We start from the raw sequence: 26,721 nt of genomic DNA on the forward strand, positions 1-26,721 counted from the left end.
GTTCATATAAAACAATGAAAGTATGAGAATTATTAATGATATCTTCCCAACAAATATTTACCTGACTGCTAGGTAAATATGATATAATATACCTAATTATTAGGTAAAAATATAAGATAATGTACCTAAATACTAGGTAAATATAAGATAACGTACCTAAATACTAGGTAAATATAAACTAATGTACTTAATTACTAGGTAAATATAACATAATGTACCTAACACATAAGTAGTTTACTCTACTATACCTGATAAACATGTAGATTTTAGATAAAATGTATGGATTTGAGTGATACAACCAATAATCATAAAACGCCACAACAAAAATATGGGAAAAATAGGAAAAATTGGAAGATAATTAACTATCAAGAAACAAAGGAATCAAAAATGATGTGGGGGGAAAACACAAAACTCACTTGTGTTAATGGTTAATTGCATCTTAATCAAAGATATTAGGTGGGAATGAACTTTACAGCAACAAAAACGTGAAGTAAAAAAGTGAGCTAAACAAATCAAAAGTAAAACAATGAGGAATTGTATTATCAAAGAAGAAAATAAACAAACAAAATCAAAATTATAGGAGACGTGATTTGTGGCAGTATTTTCCGTTTATATCATTTTGACAATATCATAATTATTATGACAAAAATTAATTTCTTACCTTATTTAATTTTTCGGGGCATGATGGAAATAACAAAGTAATTTAAAAATGAAAAAAATAATATGTAAATATCAAAAAATCAAAAAAAGGAATGTAATCATAGGTTGTACAAAAGTCAAAGGACTTGTATCAACAACAACAAATACAAAAATTGCATCCAACTTCTGTTTTCGATTTTGGACTTATACCAAATTTTCTATAAATAAAAAATTAGAAAACAACTGGGTTTTACAACATGGTATGCCAACGACGTCCAAGGATTAGAAAAATGAAGGATAATGACGGCAGCGTACGTTAACGCGTCGAAGGACGTGGCAGTTGCTTACCAAAGTAAAATTAAGAGAGTTCAAAGGTTCAAACCCCACCTTTTTTTTTGGTAGTTTTGGTTAATTAATCACTCCCCATAAGGAAATATCTTCCATGCATACCTACTCAGTCGACTATAAATAATATAAAGCCCCATGATAAATCTATGTAAAGGTTTTCGTGTGCATACTTCCACGTAGAGTCAATTTCCTATCAACTTGGTGGCGACTTGCATGCATGATGCCCCAAAATTCCCAACAACTCCTCCTACAAAACTTTCTCCTCATCTCACTCTTTATAAACCTCCACCCAACACCTCTCTCTCTAATTAAACTAATATTCTCTCTCTCTCTCTTCCTCTCTTCCTCTCTGCCTCTCTCTCTCTCTCTCTATCTCTCTATACCACAAGACCAACTCTCCAGCTTGCTCTCATGGAAACCCTACCTATTCTCTTTACCCTATTTGGTGCTACATTTTTGTATCTCTTCTGGTTCTACCTCTTGGCTCGGAAACTCACAGGTCCGACCGTTTGGCCATTCTTGGGCAGCCTTCCGGTTCTCTTTATGAACCGGAATTCAATCCACGACTGGATCACGAGTAACCTCCGTGCCACGGGCGGTTCCTCCACGTACCAAACATGTACACTCGCTCTCCCTTTCTTGGCTCGCAAGCAAGGGTTGTTCACCGTGACATGTAACCCAAAAAACATCGAGCACATTCTCCGAACCCGATTCGACAACTACCCCAAAGGGCCAACGTGGCAGGCCGCTTTTCATGATCTTTTGGGGGAAGGAATATTCAATAGCGACGGAGAGACGTGGCTGATACAGAGGAAAACAGCGGCGTTGGAGTTCACAACTCGGACGCTGAGGCAGGCCATGGCTCGGTGGGTGAACCGGACCATCAGGAACCGGCTGTGGTGCATTTTGGATAAGGCGGCCAAAGATCACATCGCGGTGGACTTACAGGACCTTTTGCTTCGGTTGACGTTCGACAACATTTGCGGCCTCACATTCGGTAATGTTCGAAATCAAAATTGAGTAGCTCTCTCCCATAACACTTTTTTTACTTCTTGTTTACCTAAATCTTCACTAATGTTTAGATATATATTTTTTAATTTATCCTTGTGATTATTTTTTTAGAGGAGTTTGATGAACTCTTTTTATTTTATTTTTAAATGAGAATGATAAACTTAACATTATTATTTATAATTTTCCACCCAAAAAAAAACAAAAAAAAACATCTGAATTAATATTTTTTCAACAGGCAAAGACCCGGAAACGCTGTCACCGGAATTACCCGATAACCCGTTTGCCAAGGCATTCGACAACGCCACCGAAGGCACTCTCCAACGCCTCCTCTATCCCTCTTTCCTTTGGCGACTGCAGAAGATCTTCGGCCTCGGAGCCGAGCGACAGCTAGAGAAGAGCCTCCGTGTCGTCGAGAACTACATGAACGAAGCCATAGTAGCGCGCAAAGCGACGCCGTCCGACGACCTGATCTCCCGCTTCATGAACAAGCGCGACGTCGATGGGAACCCCTTTCCGAGCGCCGTCCTCCAGCGCATCGCCCTCAACTTCGTCCTCGCCGGCCGCGACACGTCGTCCGTCGCTCTCAGCTGGTTCTTCTACCTCGTCATGAACAATCCCCAAATCGAGGCCAAGATCGTCGGCGAGATCTCGACAGTCCTGAAATCGACACGTGGCGACGATCAGCGCCTCTGGCTCGAAGAGCCCCTGGTATTCGACGAGGCCGATAAATTGGTCTATTTGAAGGCGGCGCTGGCTGAGACTTTACGATTGTACCCTTCCGTACCGGAGGACTTTAAGTACGTTGTGAACGACGACGTTTTGCCGGACGGGACTTTTGTGCCGGCCGGTTCGACGGTGACGTATTCGATCTACTCGGTGGGGAGGATGAAGAGTATATGGGGGGAGGACTGTATGGAGTTTAAACCGGACCGGTGGATTTCGGCCGACGGGAACCGGTTCGAACCTCCCAAGGACAGTTACAAGTTCGTGGCGTTCAATGCCGGACCGAGGACTTGTTTAGGGAAGGACTTGGCTTACCTGCAGATGAAGTCGGTGGCTTCGGCCGTACTGTTGCGTTACCGGCTGTCTCCGGTTCCCGGTTTCCGTGCCCAGCAGAAGATGTCTCTCACGCTCTTCATGAAGAATGGGCTTCAGGTGTATTTGCATCCACGTCAGCTTGGTGGTGGGCCAGGTCAGGTCGCCGCCACCTCAGCATAAGGGGGGGTATTTTCGGGATTGAGAAAAAGAGAAGATCAAAACTGTGCCATCTGTGTGGGATACAAATTGAAGTCATTTAATTTGTTTTTAATTTAAAAAAAATGTATATGTAACTTTGTTGTTGGGTCTGTTGGGTAGGGTAAGTGGATCTGGGTTTTAGTGGGTTGAATATGAGTATGGTTGCTCATCTAAGTTGGAAAATTTGATGTCTTTGTGTTGTTAATTATATTCCATATCAGTTGATATGGGTTTTTCTTATACTTATCAATAAAATTTAAATGTATACTCTTTTAATCCTTAGAGGTGGTGTGATTAGAATGCTTAATTAATTTCAAGATCAATTCCTATCGCATCCCCATCTTCCCTTCACATTTTTTGGGGAATACCTAAGAGGTGAGACTTGTTTGTTCCTACATGGATTTTATTTCTATGAGAGATATGATTAACAATGTGGTGAAATATTAGAATTACGCAGACGATGTAGGCGGACTACAAATTTACGAGGTCAATTTGTGATGTAATTGTGCAACTTGTATGATGATGATTAAATTCAATCCAATGTAGAAGAATGAAGCCTTGGCTGTCAGAAAATGTATATTAATGGGAAATGCAAATGCATACAACATATTGCTTCATAACCACAAATTTGAAGTGTTAGTATTTTGATATAACATTTACAGAGGGGCTGTGTTGTGGTCATTTTTGCTATGTACTATTCATCATTCATGAAAATGGTATGAATATGCAACCAATTTATCAAACTTCAAATTCTGCCGGGAACCAAAAAGCAATAGCCTTTACTCTCCCACTTTTGAGCCCCATGTCAAAATCTTTGAAAAATTCTTCAAGTCCAAGAATCTCAGCAATATGATACCGCTTTCCTTCCAAATTGAATTTCTTGGCATTCTGCTACTTCTCTCCTTTAAAGTACCTCTCTTCTATATTATTTCAGGATTGAAGTGCTGCCAGACGATTAGTAAGGATCAAGTCATCCATGGATTAATCTATGATCTTCTCACCGGTGGAGAAAAGATTCCAGACAACAGTTCCAAACAGATAAAGGCCTACTGAGACCTTGAATACGTCATCCCAAGAACCTGAGAAATGTCAATGTGGAAAGAGAAGAATATCAGAATCAGCTTGTTTGCTTAAACATTACAGCTTGATGTGATGCCCACAAGGCCAAAAAAATGAGGACAATTTGATCTCCACTTATGCCTGAAAATGAAAATAGCTAGCTAGCTAGGACAGTTTGAATCAAAAGTTTCTACAAGCAGCGACAAGTTTTTGACAGAATTTATATTCTAATGAGTGCTATGCTCTGATGTGTATGTATACAAATAAAATGTGACTTTCCTATGTAAGGCAATGCATGAAAATCGTGTCACAAATCTAAACCAGGTTAATTCAATTTTTATGCTACAGAAGAATAAAAGTGGATTCAAACTTCAGTTAGTTCACCATATAGTTCAGTAATTGGCTTACTATCAACTACGAATTGCAGTAGATGGGCACTAACCATGTTGCAAGATGTAGCCAGTCGATGCTGTTCCAAAGACGCCGGCGAGCACTCCGGCAGTATTGGACAGACCAAGCAAGACACCCTGAGAAACAATTTGAACAAGAAAATTAGACCCATCTGTTCAGCATCTAGAATTCCTCTACAATCAGAAAGCATGCATTGGCAAGTGATTGATGGGCTTATGTACTTGGAACTCAGTAAGATGTCTAATTACACAGAAGAAATTTCCATATATGCAAGCCAAATCAGAAACTAAACCCAATACTCACAGAATATCGTGGAGCAATATCTTGATGGTTTGAATATAGACCAGATTGTGAGAATGCATCAGTTCCCTATTTAAGCAAGAGAAACAAAAACCAGTTAGCTAAATGATAGAAAATAATAAAATGAACAAAAGAACTGTTAAGCAATTGTATAAAGCTTCCAAAAGAAGGAAGAGGAACATGTGTTTATTTTTCTCATTCCATGTACTGCAAGAATCATACCTGACTGCATGCCATACATAGAACAGCCATTGCAGGAGAATTAATATGGCTCAACTGAGTGAGGAAGAAAGCAGGTCCAAGAAACCCAATTGTTTGCATAATCTGCAAGGGACAATGTCGATTAGATCAGCAATACAGACAGTTGATCAGTTACAAAAACATGGTTTCTATCTTGGAAAATTGTTCTCAAATAATATTCATTTAGAAAAAGAAACAATTTGATGTATATAACAAATTAGAGAATGAGAATACCTTACGAACCGTCGTCACGGAGAAACCCTTGCTCACAAGTGTGTCTGCAATCCACCCTCCAAGGTTTGCAGAAAATGCCATTGTAAGCCAGGGCAGGACGCAGAAAAGCCCTGATTCTGTAAGATTGAACTTCAGCACCTAGTAGTGGGATTGATTATAAAATCAGTATTCATGCAATTTCAGAAGAATAAATGCAAGCAACAATGACTTACTTGGTTATAGTATGTAGGCATCCATGTAAGAAGTATAAACGTTCCCCAATTATGACAGAAGTGAGACACTATCAGGGCCCAAACAGGTGCTTTTGACAAAATTAATTTCCAAGGGATCTCTTTAACAGGCTCCTTGGAAACACTGCTGGAAAGAATTAGCTTCTTCTCTGCAGGTCGAAGCTCAGGATCCTCAAGAGGTGAACTGTGTGCCTATAGCAAGAACCCCGGAAAACACATCAAAGATAAAACATACACATCAGTAAATAAAAAATTGATTGATGACATAGATTACAAATTACAATGAAAAATCCTAACTTAGGTTGCAAAAGTAACATGTTTCGTGAAAAAACCGTACTAATTCAATAACGGCGGTAAAGTTCAATCACCTTGCTTATCCATACAGCAAACCAGACAGTGCCAAGAGAACCAAAGGAGTAAAAAACTGATGGCCATCCAAATTGATGTATTAGAAATGGTGAAAAGGCCAAGCCAGTGACTGATCCAAGGTACATCCCACTGTAAACCAGAGCCAAAGATCTACTTCTCTCTGCTACAGGAATCCATTTTGACAGAATATTATTCATTGCAGGCATAGCAACACCCTGAAAACAAAAGCATACTAAATAAGCAAGTACACATTCAGTGCCCTGTTGTCCAAGTATCAAATAGGCATCATAGTAATTAGCAATTAGCAAAAATTACCAAATAGTCACGGTAAATTTAGAAGTCCAACCTCACCAATCCCCATGAAAGCACGAACAACAAGTAGGAAAGGCAATCCGACTTTAGCAGCAACAGGAGTGAGAATAGTAGCAATGGACCACCAAATGACTCCAAATGCCAAGACCTGCTTCCCACCTACTGTGTCTGCCCAAATGCCACCAGCAATCTGCAACTCTTAATTATAAGTTTAAAAGAACAGATAAAACCCATAAAATAAAACCATATAAGTATTAATCTTCTCCATGGCCCACAAGGAATGTGTCACACATTAAATTAACACTGTTACAAAGCAAAAGGCTTTAACTTCTCCATGGCCCATATGTTCATTTGAAGAAGAAGAAAAAAAAGGTAATGTAATTAACCTGAGTGAGGAGGTAGCCCCAGAAAAAAGAAGACTGTATCAAACCCACAGTTCCTGGGTTCCAATTGTACTCTGCTGACATGGGAAGTATGGCAATGCTCATATTTACCTGCCATAATTCAGAAAAAATAATTTTTTTATTGCTCTATAATTAAGTTTCATGCTCCATGTCCCATTTTGACGCTGTACAAGCATTAAAGCTTTAAGCTTTTTTTTTTTTGTAACAAAAGCTTTAAGCTTACTCTGTCCATGTTGCAAAGAAGGAAAGCCGAAAAACACAAAACGACGATGACCCATCGTTTCGGGAACTGTTCTAACCACGAAGCCTCAGCCACAGCCAAAGGCTCCTCTTCCAATTCCTCCTCCTTCCCCGAAGGGACATCACTCAGCCCCTTCTCAAACTTATCCACCGATTCCGATATATCGTACGCCTCCGATTTAACATCCGCAAACACCTTCCCACCTCTCCTCTTACCACCACCAGAGTCCCTGCGCGAAACCCGAAGAACCCAGTAGTGTTCCCGGTTCTGAATCTGTACCCGAAACGGAAACCGGGTTTTGGGTCTCGAATCGGAGCCGAAACTTCTCTTGGGGGCCGAAGTATCGGTGGGCGGGATGTTGGGCTTGGGGGAGAAGGAGTAAAGAAGAGCTCTGGCATTCATGGTTTGTACGAGCGCATGAAACGACTCACTGAGTCAGTCACTCGCTGCCGTTCAGTGTTCAGAGCTTCTTCGCAGCGAAACTCAACATGCTATAAGCTTTGGGAAAGATTTCGGAGAGAGAAATGCGGAGGGATATTTATGTGCATTGGCTGTAGTTAATACACGTGGCGGTTGCACGGAAGGGATTGGATCGTTGCGGGTAAGGGAAAGAGCACGACGGTTTTTCCGCTTTTTTCGGGTTGGCGGGTAAGTAACTGAAAATTGAATTGGAATTATTATTCTAATACTGTTCTCAGTGAGGCCTTATTAGAGAAATTGGGCTGGCCTGTACATAGTGAAAGGTGTAGTCTTGGGCCATTCTATTTCTCACTTGCCTTCTATCATTTGAAATTAAGCCCTAAAAGGATCAAATAATATCGGTCCATAATTCAATCACATTCTTCTTCTTCTTCTTCTCTTTTTCCTTTTTCTTTAGGTTCTGGACTCTTTTTTTTTTCAGGCCAACAGGATTTAGTCTAGTTGAAAATAATTTTGACTTGCATACAAGTTGTCTCAAGTTCGAACCCCCATGATACCTTGATAATGTATATTGGAGAAACCCCACATCTCCTTGTAGTTTAGACTATAACTTGTAATTTAATTGAGGTACTAAACATTTTTACCCACCCTACTAATGGGATTTCAGCTAACAAATACCCTATCACAACCGTTGATACGTGCGGGACCTATTGTAGAGCATGTGATCATCAACCATTGTTTTTGCGTCACGTGATTTAATTTGAGGAGTTAATCTCGCCTAATTCTCTTTTTTCTTTTTTCTTTTTTAAATCAACTGTTAATCTAACATAATCCTCTAGAATGATATAGTTACGTCAACCCAAAACAATCTGCTTCTTGTGGGACTTGAGATTTAGAAGAGAATCCAACCATAAGTTATAAATAAATAAAAACACAAAACTTAGCAGCAGAATTGAGAAAGCAAAAGTACAGAATTGAAATTGCAAAGCTTGCAATGTGTAAAACGGCCTCATATACACTATTTTAAACTCTCTCTTTTTCTCCTTTCTTTGGGGCCAAATTCAATGTAGATATTGAAATCTCACCAAACATTTATCAAGAGAGAGAAGAAAACCAACTATTAAAGGGCTCATAAGCTCTACTTCTACTCATATTGAGATAGGTGGGAAAGTAGTAAAATTAGCCCTTAGAGCAAGACCCCTTTATAAAAAAAAGGTCCGAATGACGTACCTCCTTGACAAATCACAATTTGATGCATGTGGAGACATTTCTTTTAATAGTTTTAAGGAATATTTATATTGAACTCAAATTATTTATGTATGTATGTATGTTATGTCTCTTTATAAATAGGGAGCCAGGCAGTACTCCCTCCACATATATCACTTTTTTTCCCTTCTGCAAAAGCAGTACATCTAGCCCACCATGACACCAAAGCAGGTCCAATCTTTGTTCTATGAATCATTTCTATTTGATTTTTTTATTGTGTCCCTCTTCTCTTCTCTTCTCTTGAAGAAATAACAATTATAACTCTTGGAATGAACTGAACCAATTCAACACTGTGGGTCAGTTAGCCATCATATCTTGCACATAAACTGGTTGTGTATGTCTCTTTCTTTAGGTGATATTCGTGTGAGGAGAGCGATAGACACATAAAAGTATACACTTTATTTTACCTGTTATTCACGTGAGAAAAAGACAAACACATAAAAATATACACCTCGTTTCATATAGCCCCTAAACTAGGTTATTCCTATATGCTGAGAGGTTCCTGTACAATTGTAAATTGTAATAGCAAAGCAATCATGAGTCACATGGAAATATAAAGCCAAACACTTTGTGCATCAATCATGCAAGGCAATTGGACTCAGAAGGTTAAAGCCTTTTGATGTGGAAACTGAAAACTTACCGCTAAAGATACATTCAGCTTTCGACAAAAGACTTTTGAGCCTTGATCCCACTACACCACATTAAATTAATTATATAAAACCAAAAACAAAGATTAGAAGAATCGGAAAATTTGCTAATGCATATGATCATGAATGATGATCCTCAATTCTAGACCAACCCCACACTCCCCCCACAATGAGAATATAAGACTGCCCATCAAAACTTTGATTGATATTCAGTGATACTGATAAGGACATGGCTGGAGGTGACAAGATAGTTTAGTGCATCGCATGATTAACATTTAACATTTTTAATGGGACGTTGATACTGATACATGGTTTATCAATGTATATATTTCATTTAATTAACATGTGAATTAATAACATCACGTAATGAACTATATCAAGCGCATATCGGAAGAAAATTCCAAGATGGCAAAAGTGACATATGTGGTGACCAATATATTCCATAAATTATGTAGACTAATACGCACCATCATTACCCACTAATCTAAAAGTAAATCAATGTCGGCAGCTTTCTCTTAGGCTGGGCGACAGGTGAAAAAGGATAAAGAAAATACACGGTCAAAATAGAAAAAGCTTTACCAAAAGAGAAAGGCAAACAGAGCTTCTTTTTTCTTTTTTTCTTCATCAACGGCCAATTGATAGTTCATTTCCTACTCCCCTTAAGTCTGGTCTCTGGTGGGTGTGTTTTGCTTCTTGTAAATTCAACAATATGGTCAAAGTCAATCTCACTCATTAACTTGCTTCCTATTACTATGAATACAGTCGAACTAACCAACCGAAACTGACCTTAAAAAAAAAAACTTCACAATTATGGTAAATTCTGCAATTTCGTAATAAGGCAGGGTCATTTGGCTGATTAATTATGTAATATAATTGAAGAAGTGGGGCGTGTGACGTGTCATGAGCATGACTCATGAGAGACAAGGAGATTTGAGCATAACATTCATCTGCCAAAGATGAATCATATTGGCCCACCAAGAAGCTCGGCCTGGCCCACATTAAACTATTGTATAGGCTAGAGCCCACAATTAAATAATGAGGACCATTTTCATGAGATTTGGCACCAATATATCACGACATAGTAGATCTCTACTTGTTAGTCTTGTGTTGACAATGGTACGTAACGAGCGTTGTAGATCTAATTGGACTTTAATTAGCAGCATCTAAAGAGAGGGGGTAAAAGAGTAATTTAATTAACATATGGTAACGTGGTTGATTCCTGAAAACGAAAAAAGAAAATCAGAAGCATATGTCTCCAAAATGCATGGCCACGAGTACAAAGAATCGATTCTGCGAAGCACTAAAACAAATTTAATTCACTCCCTCGAAGTTAGCCAGCATTAGTCGATTCCTAGCCATAAAAATAAAAAACCTGCAATTAGACAAAAATCACAGAAAAGGGTTTTGGCCCTTGCACGTGTGGAACCACCACATCTAGGAGATGGAAAATCATTCTTTAATTTCTCCAGAGATATTGCTGTGAGAAAACTGCATGTACTGTTGTCAAGGATTTTGGATTGTCGATCGTTGACACGAGATATTAATTTCATTATAGCTTTTATTTGGCCATAATTAAATATGAAATTATGGTTAAAGGTAAGATCCATGTGATACCTGCGGGGGGTTCGAGTGCATGCATCATGTTCTACCCAAACAAAAGCATGCTTTCCTGAATCATAAAGAGCACAAAATATTTATAGTCATAAAAAAAGTATTTTCAAATGTTAATTATTATGACTAAAATGCGTTGTAAATGTGAAGACTTGTAAATATAACATTCATAATAATGCATGATTTCTCTACCGTATAAATTTGGGTTGTATATGCAATGTGATTTGTATACCTTTCTTTACTAAAATATAGATTATTGATCAAAGTTCATTGAATATTGTTATTATTAACATCAAATTTAATAGTATTATTATTAAGAGCATTATTAGTGGGATGTGTAAATTCGGGGGTATAAAGTTACTTTTACATCGAGAGATACAGATATTTCCAACCAAAGAAGTGTAAATATGATATACATCCCTTTATACATCCAACTACTGGTAATGCTCTAACATCAAAGTTTGTTGAACAAATTTATATTGAAAATATGCACCCATTGCATGCATCTTCTTTTTCTTTTATTTTATTTTTAAATTTTTTATAAATAAACATCAAAGGACTTCAAGCATGGATCTTCTTCTTAGATTATCTTAAAATGGAAGACAATTATATTCGGTTAACAGTAATAATATGCAATATTAACCGTCTTCTTCAATACATAGTAACACATATATAATACTGTAACAAACTATACAATCTCATGATTCATAAAAACGCAAAGCGATATTCTCGCTCAAAAACTCTCCACAAGAATAATAATAATAATATATAGCCACATTCCATAAGAGCATAGCTAGAGGCAGCAGACAAAGAGATACCATGAAGTTGCCTTCCACCCACTCTTACTCTCTTTTAGCTTTATTCTTCTTCTTCCACTGCTCCCATGCCCCACCCTCCTCCTCCTCCTCCTCTTCTCTCCATCTTCTTCCCCTTTCATGATCCTCTCTCTTCTTCTTCCTCCATCATTGCTCTCTCTCTCTCTCTCTTCCACTCCCATCTCATTCCCAATCACCTCTTTTCCACCTTCATGCCTAACCCTATAGCTTGATAAGCCACTCTCTCACTCCCTTTACCCTAATGGCCAACATATCAACACTCTTCCACAAGTTCCTCTCTCTCTTCCTCCTCCTCCTCCACCTTGGCTGCTTCACTTTCACCACCAACCACAAACACCCTCCAACCAAAAAACACAAGCTCTCTTCCCTTCTCTCTAAACCCACCCTTAAACCCCAAAAAGCCCTCACAGCCTCCTGGTCCTATCTCAAGCGCATCTTCACCTCCCCAAGAACCTGCAAGATCACCTGCACCAACATCATCCAATCCCACCTCTCCACGCCTCCTCGCTCCTCCCACCACTCCATCGTCTCCCTCGTCCAACCCGACCCAGACTCCAAATACCCATCTGGTTCCTTCCCCGAATCCGACATTTCGGCCGCTTCCCACCCCTTCTTCCCTCTCCGAAACGATATCTTCCCCTGCACCGCCTGCGGCGAAATCTTCCCGAAACCCGAGACTCTCGACAACCACCAAGCGACCCGCCACGCCGTTTCGGAGCTCATCGACGGAGACTCGGGCAAAAACATCGTCCGGATCATTTTCAAAACCGGCTGGACCGATACCCGAAAAGCCCCCGAAATTCGCCGGATCTTGAAGATCCACAACAGCGAAAAAATCCTGTCGAGGTTCGAGGAGTACAGAGAGGCCGTGAAGTGCAAAGCGGCGCGAAACGGAGCCGTTCGGAGGAGGGACGAGCGGTGCATCGCCGACGGGAACGAACTTCTCCGGTTTCACTGCTCCACTTTCGTGTGTGATTTGGGACTCAATGGGAATTCCGGAATTTGTAATCGCGAGTACTGTAGCGTCTGTGGGATTATTAAATCCGGATTCTCACCCAAGTTGGACGGCATTTCCACGCTGTCGAGTTCCTCCAGGGCACACGTGGCGATCCCGGAGGACATCGAGGAGGAGTTTGAGTTCATGAACGTGAAGCGTGCCATGCTTGTTTGTCGGGTAGTGGCGGGTCGGGTCGGGTGTGACTCGGAGGAGGATCTGCATGACGTGGACAAGGAGGGCGGCGGGTTTGACTCGGTGGTGGGGAGAGGAGGGAGTGGGGCCCACACGAAGGTGGATGAGGAGGAGCTCTTGGTGTTTAATCCGAGGGCTGTGCTTCCTTGCTTTGTGATTGTGTATACTGTGTGAGTGTTTGATATGTTTGGAAGTAGTAGCCCTTATTTTAGACCAAGGATTGTGATTTTTTTTTTTTTTTTGGTGATTTGCAACTGCATATCAGTCATCATGATTTTGATATTTTTATTTTTATTTTTACAATAGAGGTATAAGGTATAGGTATGTGGATAATGTTTATTTTCATTTTCTTGCTATCTATATATATAGGTCATGTTTAGTCCACGAAAAGGAATTGAGTAGAAGTCAAGAGGGGATGGGAAATTGAATATCGATTTTTCATATTTGGTAATGCTGGAAAAGTAACTGAGAAATGTTATTTTATTTTATTTCACAGTTTGATTTGTGGAGAAATTGGAAACACGCTTTGTTTAGTTTTAAAATTATACCCCTTGAATTAGACTATACAATAAATTTAGCGCTTGCCTTGGTATTTTCAATTGTTAATTGGAGCAGATTGGTTTTAATTAATGCTCATCTTTGTTTCTCATGGGAATGGAAAAGAAAACTCAAATTCAAAGTGATGGAGAAAAGCTTGGTTTCTCAAGATTGAGGAGGAGTTCCTTCTTATAATTAATGTGGTTTTGACACGTGTCACATGCTCTTATTTTTCCAATGAGCCGAGGAAATTGTTTTCCAAGTTTGGACTTACCAAACATAGGAAATAAAATCAATTTTTATTCCGAAATCCCTTATCCTGCCATCTAACTAGGCAATAAAATAAAGGTTTTCACGGTTCGAATTTATAATAACTCAAAATTGACTTCTTTAATAAAAATTTCAAAACACAAACACTTCATTTTTAAAGAACAGGGTGTAGCTAAGTGGAAATGGGTCTTGACTTGCAGACTAAAAGTCTCAAGTTCAAACCCTCATAGTATCTTAATTGTGTGTGTGAGAGAGAACCCTCTCCCTTGTAAGATTATCACTAGTACTAAAAAAACAAAGAACAAAGATGTCAAATAATAGTCTATGAAGAAGATAAGAGTTTATATTCTAAAAGAATTCTCTATAAATAAAGATAAAATGTTAAACATTAAAATAATATCATCAACAACACTCACGTGAAACTAATTATAGAAGGATCATGTAATCATAGTGTCTTAGTGTGTGGTGTAGGTTGAGCCCCATGGCCTTGTGACCTTGTCGGCTTGTCCTATATCACAATTTTATTTATTTATTTATTTATTTATTTTTGGTCAAGTCCTATATCACAATTAACCTTGATAGTTGATGATACAAGGGGCATGGATTTCTATGGCGATTGCTGCCTGCCTGCCATGTTAGTATCCTATTATATTATTTTAGTGTGATTAACAAGCCTATTTTTGTTGATTGTAATTTATTATGTTTTCTTAAATGAAAGCGAATGCCTCCTCCACTTGCTGTAAAAGAAGAAGATTAGAAACTTTAGCCAAATATAGACTAAAATCAAATACAGAATGTAGATTATTAAGGAGGGAAACTTGTAACAGAAGCTTCCTGAGTTCATAATATCATTGAGGAACTGCAATTTGTCTACAACCATAACACACACAGTGATGCATTTTGTCTACAGAATGTAGATTTTTAAATTTTCTTTTTAGTAATTAAATAATATCTTAGCCTTATTTAATTACTAATAAATAGATCGGGACTGTACTTAATAAATAGTAACTATTTTTGTTCTTTAATAAAATATTTAAACACTAATTATTCACTAAGTAAACAATAATTAAAACATAACTGATAATTAAAGCGTATAGTCGCGCGGCTATACTTTGAAAATATTCTATTAAAAGGATATCACCGCGTGGTTATACTTTTAAAATTTTCTATTTACAGCGTATAGCCGATCGGCTATACTGTCACAATATTCTATTTAAAGCGTATAGCCGCCCGGCTATACTATGAATATATTCTATTTAGATGCTATAGGCGAAAGGCTATACTGTTAAAAATTTCGATTTATAGAGTATAGGCTATACTTTTAATATAACAATAAATATAAATAAATAAATAAATCTCAACGATTTGTCGTCGGCAGAGGTCTCCAGCAAAGTTTCATCGGGATAGACCTTTGTCGATGAAATTTTGTGAGGTTTTTTTTGAAAAAATAAATATAAACTTAGTATCTTTAGGTCAATAAATTTGTATTTTAAATTTTCTTTTTAGTAATTAAATAATATCTTAGCCTTATTCAATTACTTTCATTAGTAATTATGTTTGAATTATTATTTCTTTAGTGAATTACTAGTAAATAAGAAAAAAGGATGGAAGAGATAAGAAGCTGGAGAAAGACAACAATCCAATAATGATAAAAAGATATTCAGAAGATATATCTTAATAAACTAGTTAAGGACAAATAAGAAACAATCCACAAGTTCAGGTTCCTAGAACATATCAGGGAAGGAAGCTGACTGCGTGCAAAAATAGGATTAGCAATGGAGAAATTGGAAACACACTTTGTTTAGTTTTAATTGTTAATAAGGGCAGATTGGTTTAAAAATAGTGTAATTAATGCTTGTCTTTGTTTCTCATGAGAATGGAAAAGAAAACTAAAAGTCAAAGTGATGGAGGGTTTTATTTTCTGCGAAAAGCTTGGCTCCTTAAGATTGATGAGGAGTTCCTCCTTACAATCAAGCCATACTCTTATTTTCCCTCTCATTTTTCCAATGAGCTGAGGAAATCGTTTTCCAAGTTTGGACTTACCAAACGTAAGAAAGCAAATCAATTTTTATTCCCAAATCCATTCTCCTGCCAACTAACGCGGCAACAAAATAAAGCTCTTCATGGTTCAAATTGATAATAACTCAAAATTGCCTTATTTAAGAAAAATTTCAAAACACAAACACTTCATTTTAAGAGAACGGGATCTAGCCGAGTGGAAATGGGTTTTGACTTGCAGACTAGAAGTCTCAAGTTCGAACCCCCATAACATTGTAGTTGTGTGTGTGAGAGAACCCTCTCCCTTGGGGGCGTTTCTAGCCTATGGCAAGCTGGGCTCATGCCCGACCCAAATTTTTGTTAAAAAATTATTACCTACACTACATATTTCCCCCACTTAAATTAAGCATATACAAACCTATACAACATTTTTTTTCTTTCTTTTCCTTCCCTCTTCTCTCTCTCTCTCTCTCTCTCTCTCTCTTTTCGTTCTTTTCCTTCTATCTTATCTTCTCTCCTCTCTCTTTCTTTTTTCGTTCTTTTCTTCTATCTTCTCTCCTCTCTCTCTTTCTTTTTTCTTCATTTTCCTTCTCTCTTTTTGTTTAAAAAAATATTACCTACACTACTTATGATTATTAATTTTGTTGTCTCACACAAACCCCAAGCCCGCCTATAATTTTTTTGTCTCGCATAAAGACAGCTATTTCAGAAATTTCAGAAATTAGTGTTTGTATTTGTAGATATAGATGCAATTGAGGGTAAGGCTCATTACGTCACCCTCACTATCTATATCTTTTTATGTTTATTAATGAAATTTACTCCTACCGTCGAGTTTAGTATATAAGTTTTGCCCGGTCAGCTTTCGAATCCTGGAATGCCACTGCTCTCCCTTGTAAGATTATCACTTGTACTAAAAAAATCAGAGAGCAAAGATGTCAAATAATAGTCTATGAAGAAGATAAGAGTTTATATTCTACAAGAATTCTCTATAAATAAAGATAAAATGTTAAACATTAAAATAATATTATCAACACTCATGTGAAACTAAGGGGGGTGTATTCAATTAGGATTATAAAGCGTTTAAAAAGATTTTAGAAATCTTGGTGTATTCAATTTGGATTTAAACAAACTTTAAAAGAGGTTTTACAAGTCTGGGTGTATTCAATTCAGAATTGTATGAACTTTTAAAAAGTCCATTCAAATATAGTCTTATAGTGTGTGGTGTAGGTTGAGCCCCATGGCCTTGTGGCCTTGTCGGCTTGTCCTATATCACAATTAACCTTGAATCTTGATAGTTGATGATACGAGGGGCATGGATTTCTATGGCGATTGGTGCCTGCCTGCCATGTTAGTATGTTACTTTTAAATGATATCTTAGTCTTATTTAATTACTTTTATTAGTAATTATATGTGAATTATTATTTCTTTATTGAAATATTAGTCTTAAATATTTTAATTAACTTCATAAATCATATTACTTAATAAATAGTAACTAATTTTTTTTTCTTTAATAAAATATTTAAACACCTATTATTCACTAAGTAAACAATAATTAAAACATAACTGATAATTAAAGCGTATAGCCGCGCGGCTATACGTTTAAATATTCCATTTATAGCGTATAGCCGGGCGGCTATACATTGAAAATATTCTATTAAAAGGATATAGCCGAACGGCTATACGTTTAAAATTTTCTATTTACAGATTATAGCCGCGTGGCTATACTGTTACAATTTTCTATTCAAAGCGTATAGCTGGGAGGCTATACTGTTACAATTTTCTATTCAAAGCGTATAGCCGGGCGGCTATACTATGAAAATATTCTATTTAAAGTGTATAGCCGAACGGCTATACAGTTAAAAGTTTCTATTTATAAAGTATAGCCGATCGGCTATACTCTTTAAATATAACAATAAATATAAATAAATACATCAAAAAACCTCTCCCGACGAGTTTTTATCGGCATAGGTCTACCCCGGCAAATATTTGCCGGATTAGACTTCTCCCGACAAAAGTTACCTCTACCGACAAAACTTCGTTGGGAGAGGTCTAATCCGGCAAACTTTCGCCGGGATAGACCTATGCTGACGAATTTTCTTCGGTAGAGGTTTTTTTTTTAAAAAAAAAAACACAAACTTAGTATCTTTAGATCAATAAAATTTTATTTTTAGTAATTAAATAATATCTGAGCCTGATTTAATTACTTTCAATAGTAACTATGTTTTAATTATTATTTCTTTAGTGAATAACTAGTAAATAAGAAAATGGATGGAAGAGATAAGAAGCTGGAGAAAGAAAACAATCCAAAAATGATAAAAAGATATTCATTATCTTAATAAACTAGTAGTTAAATACAAATAACAAAGATTCCACAAGTTCAGGCTCCTAGAACATATCAGGGAAGGAAGCTGACTGTGTGCGAAAATAGGATTAGCAATGGACATTTCCCCAAGTGCTTTAAGTATGGAAGATAGATTTTTTTTGTATTTCTCGGAACCTCTCACGTATGGATGCCTGCTCTCCCTAAGTTGTAACTCACGTGCCTCCTCCTTTGCAGTCCTTCCTTTATCTAGCACATCAAAATGATTGTAATGCTACTAATAAATTCATAAAGTAAAAAACAAAGAGAGATTTCCAGTGGAAAAAGTACAGATGCAACAATAACCTCACCAGGTTTCTTTGCAGACTTCCCAGTTTCCCTTTTACCTGTACAACCATTGGCTGGCTCTACCGTGGCATCCTCATACATCCGAAAAAGGCCCTTCGCTTGTTTCATGTTCTTAGCAACGACGGACTCTGCAATGTAGACACCTTGCTCACTGGAAAGCAAGCCTTCAGGAAATCTGAAACAACATAAGTGGAAAAGAATTTGAAACAAGTTACAGAACAGAAGAAAAAAACAATAAGTAAACTAATATATCCTAAACAAATTACAAAACGTAAATGGAGAACAGTTTTCAGGAACATCAAGGTTACCAAAAAAAGAACAGAATTCCACTTTATTTCTGTCTTTTACCTCTCTACTGTTTTTACATGTGAATTGTGAGGCTTAAAAAACAGTAATGTTTTTTTTTATAAAAACAAACTAAATACAGAAGGATTGAACCTTCAAAACGTATTGCAATTTCCAAAACAAAAAAAAAATTAAATGAATAAAGATCTAAATGTTCATGTCCACCTCTTGAGATTGGTATATTTTGGATTTTATAACTGTCAAAATTCTTTAGTAATCATAGCATTAGCACTGACAAGACCTTCTTATGGAGCCATTATCCCTCAGTCAGCTTTGAGAAGCAGTGTTTGCATCACATTGTACCCGGGATCAAGTTTCCGCTGCCATCCCTGCAAAACAGAATCAGTGATGAGATTTGTATAAGATCAGTTATTGATGACCACACCAATGATAATATAAATTCGAGCAAATTGCCTCTCATATATGTATAAGATATCAGTTATTGTCCATTTCTGCTACTCATGGTAAACCTATTATATAATACAAAAAACTATCATATTTGTTTTTCTGAGACAATTAAATTAAATTTATAAAGAGAAGAGAAAGGAGTAAAGGATATATGGCCACAGACAAAAGCAGAAAAACAAATAAAGAAAAGAAAACTTGATAATCTGCGTGTGCTTTAATTTAATGTCTTTGTGTTTATAAATTGCACATGCCTATATTGCAAAGATTGCAGAATTTCATAAGAGAATTTCCATGCTTCAGCTGCAGTAGATAAAGGAAAAAGAAATTACCTCAAGAACCAAAGTGGTTACCATGACAGTACAGACATTGCCATCGACATTGACTCTATGACGCCTAACTTTCTCCAGTAACTGCTGCATCCACTCAGCGGGATGGACCAGATCACCTTCTGGAGTACCCCAGAAAGCGAATGCCTCCTCCACTTGTTGTAAAAAGAAGAAGATTAGAAACTTCTATCAAATACAGAATGTAGATTATTATGGAGGGAAACTTGTAACAGAAGCTTCCTGAGTTCATAATATCATTGAGGAACTGCATTTTGTCTACAACCATAACACACAGAGTGATGAACAAACGGAAAAAGGAGTGAATACTACACATATATATATATCACATATTTCAATTGCGCTTGATAAAATTCAGGCTTTGAGACTAGGAAGTATTACCAGGGGAAGTTGGATTGAAAAGCAACATAATGTGAAATTCTTTCGTTGCATAATCTTAGCATAAAGGAGGAATATATATTTAAAGGGCAAATATCAAGATAAATGCCACGGATATCCAGAACTGTTAAGGAAAAACTAACAAGGCAAAACCTTTGAAGGTGAATTGCTTGCCCTTTTTAGAGAGGAGATGGTGGAAGATAGAACAATAGAGAGAGAAAAAAAATCAACCATGTAGGGATAAGATATTAGAAAGACAGTAGCTTTTTCCTACTTTGTTTTTCTTTGTTCTGGATTTGTTATGTATTCAGACCACATTCAGGTATATCAACTGGTATAATTCACAGACTTTAAGACACAACAAGATACTTAAAAGATTTAAACACAATCCAATCAAAATAGTCCAAAAGCATAAATGCATTGCAAGCAACATCAAAGGTATATATATATATGTTACCAGGTCCAGGAGCATCTTCAAAAGTGCGTGTGTCCCAATGCGAGCAAGCACAGATTTAATCCGATCATGCCCTTGAAGATCATCGACACATTCCCCTTGTTCATAAGTTTCCATCAAAACAGCGGGATGCACAAATGGGCAGCTTCCCTTGCAAGATCAACTTGAGACATGATAAAAACTGCGAACTGCTGTACACTCTCATCCAATCTCCACCACTTTAAAGCAGGAATGAAGTTTGAAACTTTTGCTACCGGATTGATTATAACAAAATCTCTCCTAATCGATTCACAAACACCAGGATGCCTAACCTTTACGGCAACTACTATGGGCTTCACCTGTTGACCAGCTCCACGCACTTGAGCAATACTTCCAGATGCTACTGGTTCCTCTTCAAAATTATCAAAAATCTCTGGGAGCTTGTGGCCAAACGCTTCGTTCGATAGTTTTCTTCGTGTAGGAAAAGCTATGTTCAGGAGCTACTGGTTTCTCTTCAAAATTATCAAAAATCTCCGGGAGCTTGCGGCCAAACGCTCGTTCGATAGTTTTCTTCGTGTAGGCAAAGCTATGTTCAGGAGCTTTGGTGTGAAGCTGAGAGCTTCGTCCATAAAGAAAGAGAACCAACTATAAACAATTACACGAATTCCAGTGTATCATCACAAATTAAAGGCGATTGAATCATCAGAAGAAAAATTTATAAAAATAAAAATAAAAATAAAATCCTCCTAAGCGCTAGGCGCCCGCCTAGGCGGGTCTGGGCGTTTTTTTTTTTCTTTTTTTAGATATTTATTTTCCAGGTTAAATTTTAATGCTTTTTTAACCCCAGTAGTAGCAGATAAAAAAAAAAAAATTCTTTAAATGATATTCCTAGTTGAAAACATTTATTTTCTATTTGGTGGCAATTTCCGACATACACAACTCAAAACCGCTCGATTAAATTTTGTAGAGTGTAGAGTGTCCAAATCCCTTCTTCCCCGTACGTTTTTCTTTGCCATTCAGATCCTCTCCCCTTTGATAAACACAGAAAAAGGAAGTTGGGAAAACGGGCAATACAATTGCCTAGCCAACACTAAACAAAATATTCAAAGATGTAAGATGAAAAGGCAAAATAATTAGCAGCAGAGTCACTGACATTTCATATATGGTTAACATTCATACATTGTTTTAGAAAATATGAACCACATTAGCAAAGCACAAGTTTTGCCATATGCAAAAGTTATCTCTTTAAACTCCTAACAAATATCCGACGTACGGCAAGTTGCAGCCATCAAATAATGGTCAGAATCAGCACAATCTTAAAGATAGGGAGTTGCGCTCATCAATTTACAGAACTCTTGTGATTCATGTCACAGTTTCAGCCACTTTGGCTTAACAGGTTTTTTATCTGCAGGCTTCTTCTCTTGAACAACAGGAGGTGATGCCTCTGGTATCGTACGTTTCTGGTGCAGACTCAACAGGCTCTGCATGCTTGGTGAGGAGTTCCAAACCTTTCAAAGACATGATCTCTTCCTGAAGGAAGGGACCTGACTTGGTATCTGAAGCATCATCTGCCTCTTTAAGCTTTCGTGTTTTTAGAACCTTATCTGTTCATATTGCATTAATGAAATATAGTAAGTATAAATACCATAAGAATACCTCCAATTGCATGTATCAGGCATCTCAATGTGCTTGCTTCCACAGATAATCCAAAATATAAAAAGCTATAAGCTGAATGGTTTGGCCTAGCATAGTTGAATTGCTTCATACCAGTAATAGACTCTTCAGTTTGCCAAGAAGAAGCAGCTGACGTTTCAAAAACACGAATTTCTCTCCCCAACTTTTCTTTTGCTGCTGTGAGCTTGGCCTGAACTCACCCCGACAAAACGAAAAGGCAAAAGTAAATGTAATATCACCCAACACACTCATATGACAGAATGAATCGCGGTGATTTGCACCAATGATTAGTATATACAAACACAGCTATTACAATGTGTACTTGTGATTTTCTAGTTAGCTACAATTATATTTTTATTATTATTATTTCTTTATTGAATAATTAGAATTAAATATTTTAATTAAGTTCATAAATCATATTACTTAATAAATAGTTACTAATTTTTAAATTTTTTTCTTTAATAAAATATTTAAAGACAAATTATTCACTAAGTAAACAATAATTGAAGTAACTACAAAAGAGAAATTCGGAGTATGCTATTTAAAGGGTATAGCCGACCGGCTATACTTTTAAAATGTTCTATTTATACCGTACAGCCGTTCGGCTATACCCTTTAAATAGAATATATTCACAGTATAGCCGCGCGGCTGTACTTGTAAAATTTTCTATTTATAGAGTAAAGCCGCACAGCCACACGCTTAAAATTTTCTATTTATAGAGTATAGCCGCGCGGCTATAATTTTAGATATTCCATTTATAGAGTATAGCCGCATGGCGATACTGTGAATACATTCTATTTAAAGGTTATCGCCGCACGGCTGTACTTGTAAAAGTTTCTATTTATTAATTTTAGCCGTGCCGCTATACGTGTAAATATTCCATTTATGGAGTACAGCCGATCGGCTATACGTTGAATATATTCTATTTAAAGGGTATAGCCGTACGGCTGTACTTGTAAAATGTTCTCAAATGTGGCCCAAACCCAAACACGTGAGCCCCAGTCATCCATAATTTCCGCTCAAAAAGAAAACCGTTTGAAATTCCATACGAAACCCAAATTATTTCTTGCTAATTCCAGATTCCAGCGTCCCAGATTCGATCACAGAAGAGAAGAAGAGACAAAAACGAAGAAGACCCAGTTCACATTCGTTAACCTTCTTCCGGTTCTAGAGAGAGATGAATCATGTTTGTCACCACCAGCATTTGACTTTGGGAGGAACATGGGGAAGTGTTCCACATTCCCAAATATTATTCAATTTCTGTGGCGGTCGTCTCTCAGCTGGAATCTCGCTCTCTCCCACTCTGTTTCTTCCTTTCTTAATGCTCACTCTCCCTCTCTTTCCTTCTTTCTTTCTCTCTTTCAGCCACAGAGAGAGTACTGTGTGTCACAACTTGACTCAGATCCACACTTCATTGCCTTTGCGTGCTCTTCAAAAAGATGGTATTCATGGATTCACGTTTTCTTCATGATTTCCACTACCCGGGCGTTTGATATCTCTCTCTTTCTGGTTTTATTCAAACCCCTTTTTGTGGTTGGTTAAGCTTTTCCCATTCCTTGTCTTCTTCTGTTATACATTTCTCGAGCTTGGAAGACTAAACTAAAAAAGGTTTTCCATTGGTAAGATCATATACATCTTTGAGTAGAAATGGATATGATTTGAGGCTTTGAGTTTCAGAAAATGAAAATTGGAGTTTAGTTTTCAATTGGCTTGCTAATTTTTTTGCAGGTGGGTGATATGTCATCTGATTTCAAGTTAGATGCAGTTAAAGGCCATGATAGTGAGGACCCAGAAGTTGGTTCTCTGAATGGAGTTCATACCATTCTTCCAGAACGTAGAGCTACGACTTTGAGTGACAGGTAGAGTCATCAGCTACCTACTCTTCATTTTAAAATTTGAGGCTTTGAAGCTCCACAAGAAATGGGACTTATTTGGTTTTTGCATTTTCAGTTAAAGAGTTGCGCAATGTAAATTTGATTCTCTTCCTTGGAAGTAACTTTGATAAACACTACCAATTTCTGCTAGTGGGGGTCACTGTTAGCTTAAGCACATGGCTTCTTAGCTTGAGCATATGGGATATGAAAGCTGTGTGGTAAATTTGCCTCATTGCTAATTTGGCACATTTCCTTTGTTTGTCTCTTTCTTTGTTAAAGCAGATTGTTTAGAGGGAGTCGAGCTGGGCATGGCGAGATTGTCTCCATTCTGAATGAAAAGCGTGGACATGGGTCAGCAAAGAAATCTGGACCTCTGTTGTCTGGGACAGCTTATTGCATTTCTTCTTGCAGCATGATACTGCTGAACAAAGTTGTTCTGTCCAGTTACAACTTCAATGCAGGAGTATCCTTGATGTTTTATCAGGTTAGCATTCTCACTCCCTTCCAACCCACTTGCTTTTTGATAAGGATGAAATTACCATGTAGAAGTTTTATATTTATAAGTTGCAGATGTCTTCCTGTTTTTTGTGTTTTCTAGCTAGGCTAATAATAATCGAGTCCTTGTCACTTCTTGGGTGATAATTTTTCTTATGAAACTCCACAAATTTAGCCAGCCAAATGGAATCTTTATTTGTTCCATATGCTTCTTTGCAGAATTTGATAAGTTCCGTAATTGTTGTCCTCTTGGGCTTCTCTGGAGTTGTTACTTTGGAAAAGCTCAATTGGAAACTGGTCAGGGTCTGGATCCCTGTCAACATAATCTTCATCGGCATGCTTGTGTCTGGCATGTATAGGTAAGTTGAATAATTGTATACCTTGCACTTTTAGGTGCCTTTCATTTGTTCAATTTGGAGCTTATTGTTCGTTCAGGCCTAGAGTAAAGGGAATGAGGACAAATTGTGAAGGGAATATTGGTGATACGATCCACAATATATAGTTCTCTTAGTTTGAAGCTCTATATGGTTGATTACTAAAACATATTCTAACATACATTTAAAACTTAATGTATTTTGGTTCTTTCTTTTTCCTTTCAGTTTGAAATACGTAAATATTGCAATGGTCACCATTCTGAAGAATGTGACAAATATTTTAACAGCAATTGGAGAATTATATTTGTTCCGGAAACATCAGAGTCAGAAAGTGTGGACTGCCATGTTTTTTATGGTAATCAACTCTATAGTTAATGTTTTGCAGGAAACTGCCAGCATTTTGATTCCCATGTCATGTATATTGCTCCGTAGATGAAATATATTTACTTTTTTCTTCACCAGACAACTGTTTGACATAGAAGTTTCAATGAGTACTATCATCTCTTATGTATCGCAGATTATCTCCGCTATCAGCAGTGGCATTACAGATATCTCCTTTGATACATTAGGTTACGCATGGCAGATTTCGAATTGCATACTAACAGCAAGCTACTCAGTAAGTAGTAGTGCTATAGTTTTGGAGATCTGTTAGTGTTTAGTTTGTTTTGGAGACCTGTAACTTTAAATTTGGACCACAGCAACTACAGCTCTTGTGCAGGTCATTTTATGATTTGTGCAAATATTTTGTCTTTGTGACAGCTCACTCTACGGCGAGTCATGGATGAAGCAAAAAAATACACAAGATCTGGCTCTCTCAATGAAGTTTCGATGGTCTTGCTGAATAATTTGTTATCTCTACCATTTGCCGCCTTCTTGATTATTATGTTTGATGAATGGGAATATATAATAAGCGTGTAAGCTTATGCTTCTAATTTTAAGTTTGACATAACTTCATGCCCTTTTCTTCTTGGAAGCACATTTAGTTCACTTCTTCTACCTAATGCTTTGGTTTCAATATGCAGGGATGTAATCAAATTGCCTATGTTTTGGGTCATTGCAACAGCTAGTGGATTGCTTGGACTTGCCATCAGCTTCACCTCCATGTGGTTTTTACATCAAACTGGCCCCACCACCTATAGGTAATTTTTGCTGTATACTTAAGCTCAAAATGAACTTCTCACGAGTATCTATATAGGCACTTCTGATGTTCTTCTGCTTTACAGTCTGGTGGGTTCCTTAAACAAGATTCCGATCTCGCTTGCTGGTTTAGTCCTGTTCAAGGTGCCTCTCAGTCTACCAAACCTCTTCAGTATACTATTTGGTAATCAGCTTAATCACTCTGTAGACAATGAATACCAGTACTGTGATTTCATTACTCTCAATTTAATGGATTTCGTTTCTCCCCAGGTTTATTTGCCGGAATATTCTTCGCCAAGGCCAAGATGTCCTGATCCAGGCCTGGATTTTAGAATTGCGATGAAGGAACTAACTCATGCTCAGATAAAAGAAAGGCAAACTGCCTGCACAAACAGTTTCTGGGCTTGGAAGAAGCACTGGATATACTTCTTTTCTTTCTTTTTGTTGGAGAAAGCAAAGATATTATTTGTTTTACAAGCATAGGACCAATGAGTTACAAGAGTTGGAAATTGCAATTCTGTTTATATTTACTACTTGGTTATGATTGGCCAAGCTAACTAGCCAAGAAAAACCACATGTGAGGGACAATACTGTTAACTAAATTGTTTATTTCCCTCTACATGTAATTCTTTCAGCAAAAATTTTGTTGATGAAAAATGATATCCTTCTTTACCAACTAGCACTTGGTCGGGTGGTATTTCTCTTTTCAATATTGGAAGAGGTTTCCAAGTTCGAATAACCTCATTGCCATTGATTTTTATTTTTATTTTTAAATAGTATCGT

General features: G+C 37.3%; 4 protein-coding genes across 5 annotated transcripts; 3 read left to right on the forward strand and 1 right to left on the reverse strand.

The window, feature by feature from the left end:
* The first annotated feature begins 1,189 nt into the window (after window positions 1-1,189).
* Window positions 1,190-3,514, forward strand: LOC110758705 (cytochrome P450 86A1-like). The gene is made up of 2 exons (XM_021960621.2): window positions 1,190-1,984; window positions 2,234-3,514. The coding sequence occupies exons 1-2, from the start codon at window positions 1,399-1,401 to the stop codon at window positions 3,214-3,216; spliced, it is 1,569 nt and encodes a 522-aa protein (XP_021816313.1). The 5' UTR covers window positions 1,190-1,398; the 3' UTR covers window positions 3,217-3,514.
* Window positions 3,515-3,813: 299 nt separating this feature from the next.
* PHT4;1 (phosphate transporter 4;1) lies at window positions 3,814-7,537 on the reverse strand. Of its 2 annotated transcripts, none has more exons than XM_021960554.2 (10): window positions 7,017-7,537; window positions 6,776-6,883; window positions 6,424-6,579; window positions 6,077-6,292; window positions 5,691-5,900; window positions 5,479-5,616; window positions 5,227-5,328; window positions 5,008-5,073; window positions 4,736-4,820; window positions 3,814-4,313 (listed from the first exon to the last, which is right to left on the reverse strand). In XM_021960554.2, the coding sequence occupies exons 1-10, from the start codon at window positions 7,434-7,436 to the stop codon at window positions 4,216-4,218; spliced, it is 1,599 nt and encodes a 532-aa protein (XP_021816246.1). In that variant the 5' UTR covers window positions 7,437-7,537; the 3' UTR covers window positions 3,814-4,215. The 2 variants fall into 2 exon arrangements, with proteins under 2 accessions (XP_021816246.1, XP_021816249.1); XM_021960557.2 differs by having other exon boundaries at window positions 4,302-4,434.
* Window positions 7,538-11,755: 4,218 nt separating this feature from the next.
* LOC110758731 (zinc finger (C2H2 type) family protein) lies at window positions 11,756-13,498 on the forward strand. Its single transcript, XM_021960648.2, has one exon. It carries the CDS (start codon window positions 12,056-12,058, stop codon window positions 13,175-13,177), a length of 1,122 nt encoding a protein of 373 aa, XP_021816340.1. The 5' UTR covers window positions 11,756-12,055; the 3' UTR covers window positions 13,178-13,498.
* Window positions 13,499-23,040: 9,542 nt separating this feature from the next.
* On the forward strand, window positions 23,041-26,393 carry LOC110758654 (GDP-mannose transporter GONST2-like). Its single transcript, XM_021960564.2, has 10 exons — window positions 23,041-23,677; window positions 23,787-23,917; window positions 24,215-24,416; window positions 24,647-24,786; window positions 25,027-25,156; window positions 25,319-25,417; window positions 25,561-25,715; window positions 25,824-25,940; window positions 26,025-26,122; window positions 26,209-26,393. Exons 2-10 carry the CDS (start codon window positions 23,796-23,798, stop codon window positions 26,250-26,252), a joined length of 1,107 nt encoding a protein of 368 aa, XP_021816256.1. The 5' UTR covers window positions 23,041-23,677; window positions 23,787-23,795; the 3' UTR covers window positions 26,253-26,393.
* Window positions 26,394-26,721: the final 328 nt, after the last annotated feature.

Source organism: Prunus avium, chromosome 6, assembly GCF_965620075.1.
Source record: "Prunus avium chromosome 6, drPruAviu1.hap1.1, whole genome shotgun sequence".
In the NCBI taxonomy this organism is placed as follows: Eukaryota; Viridiplantae; Streptophyta; class Magnoliopsida; order Rosales; family Rosaceae; genus Prunus; species Prunus avium.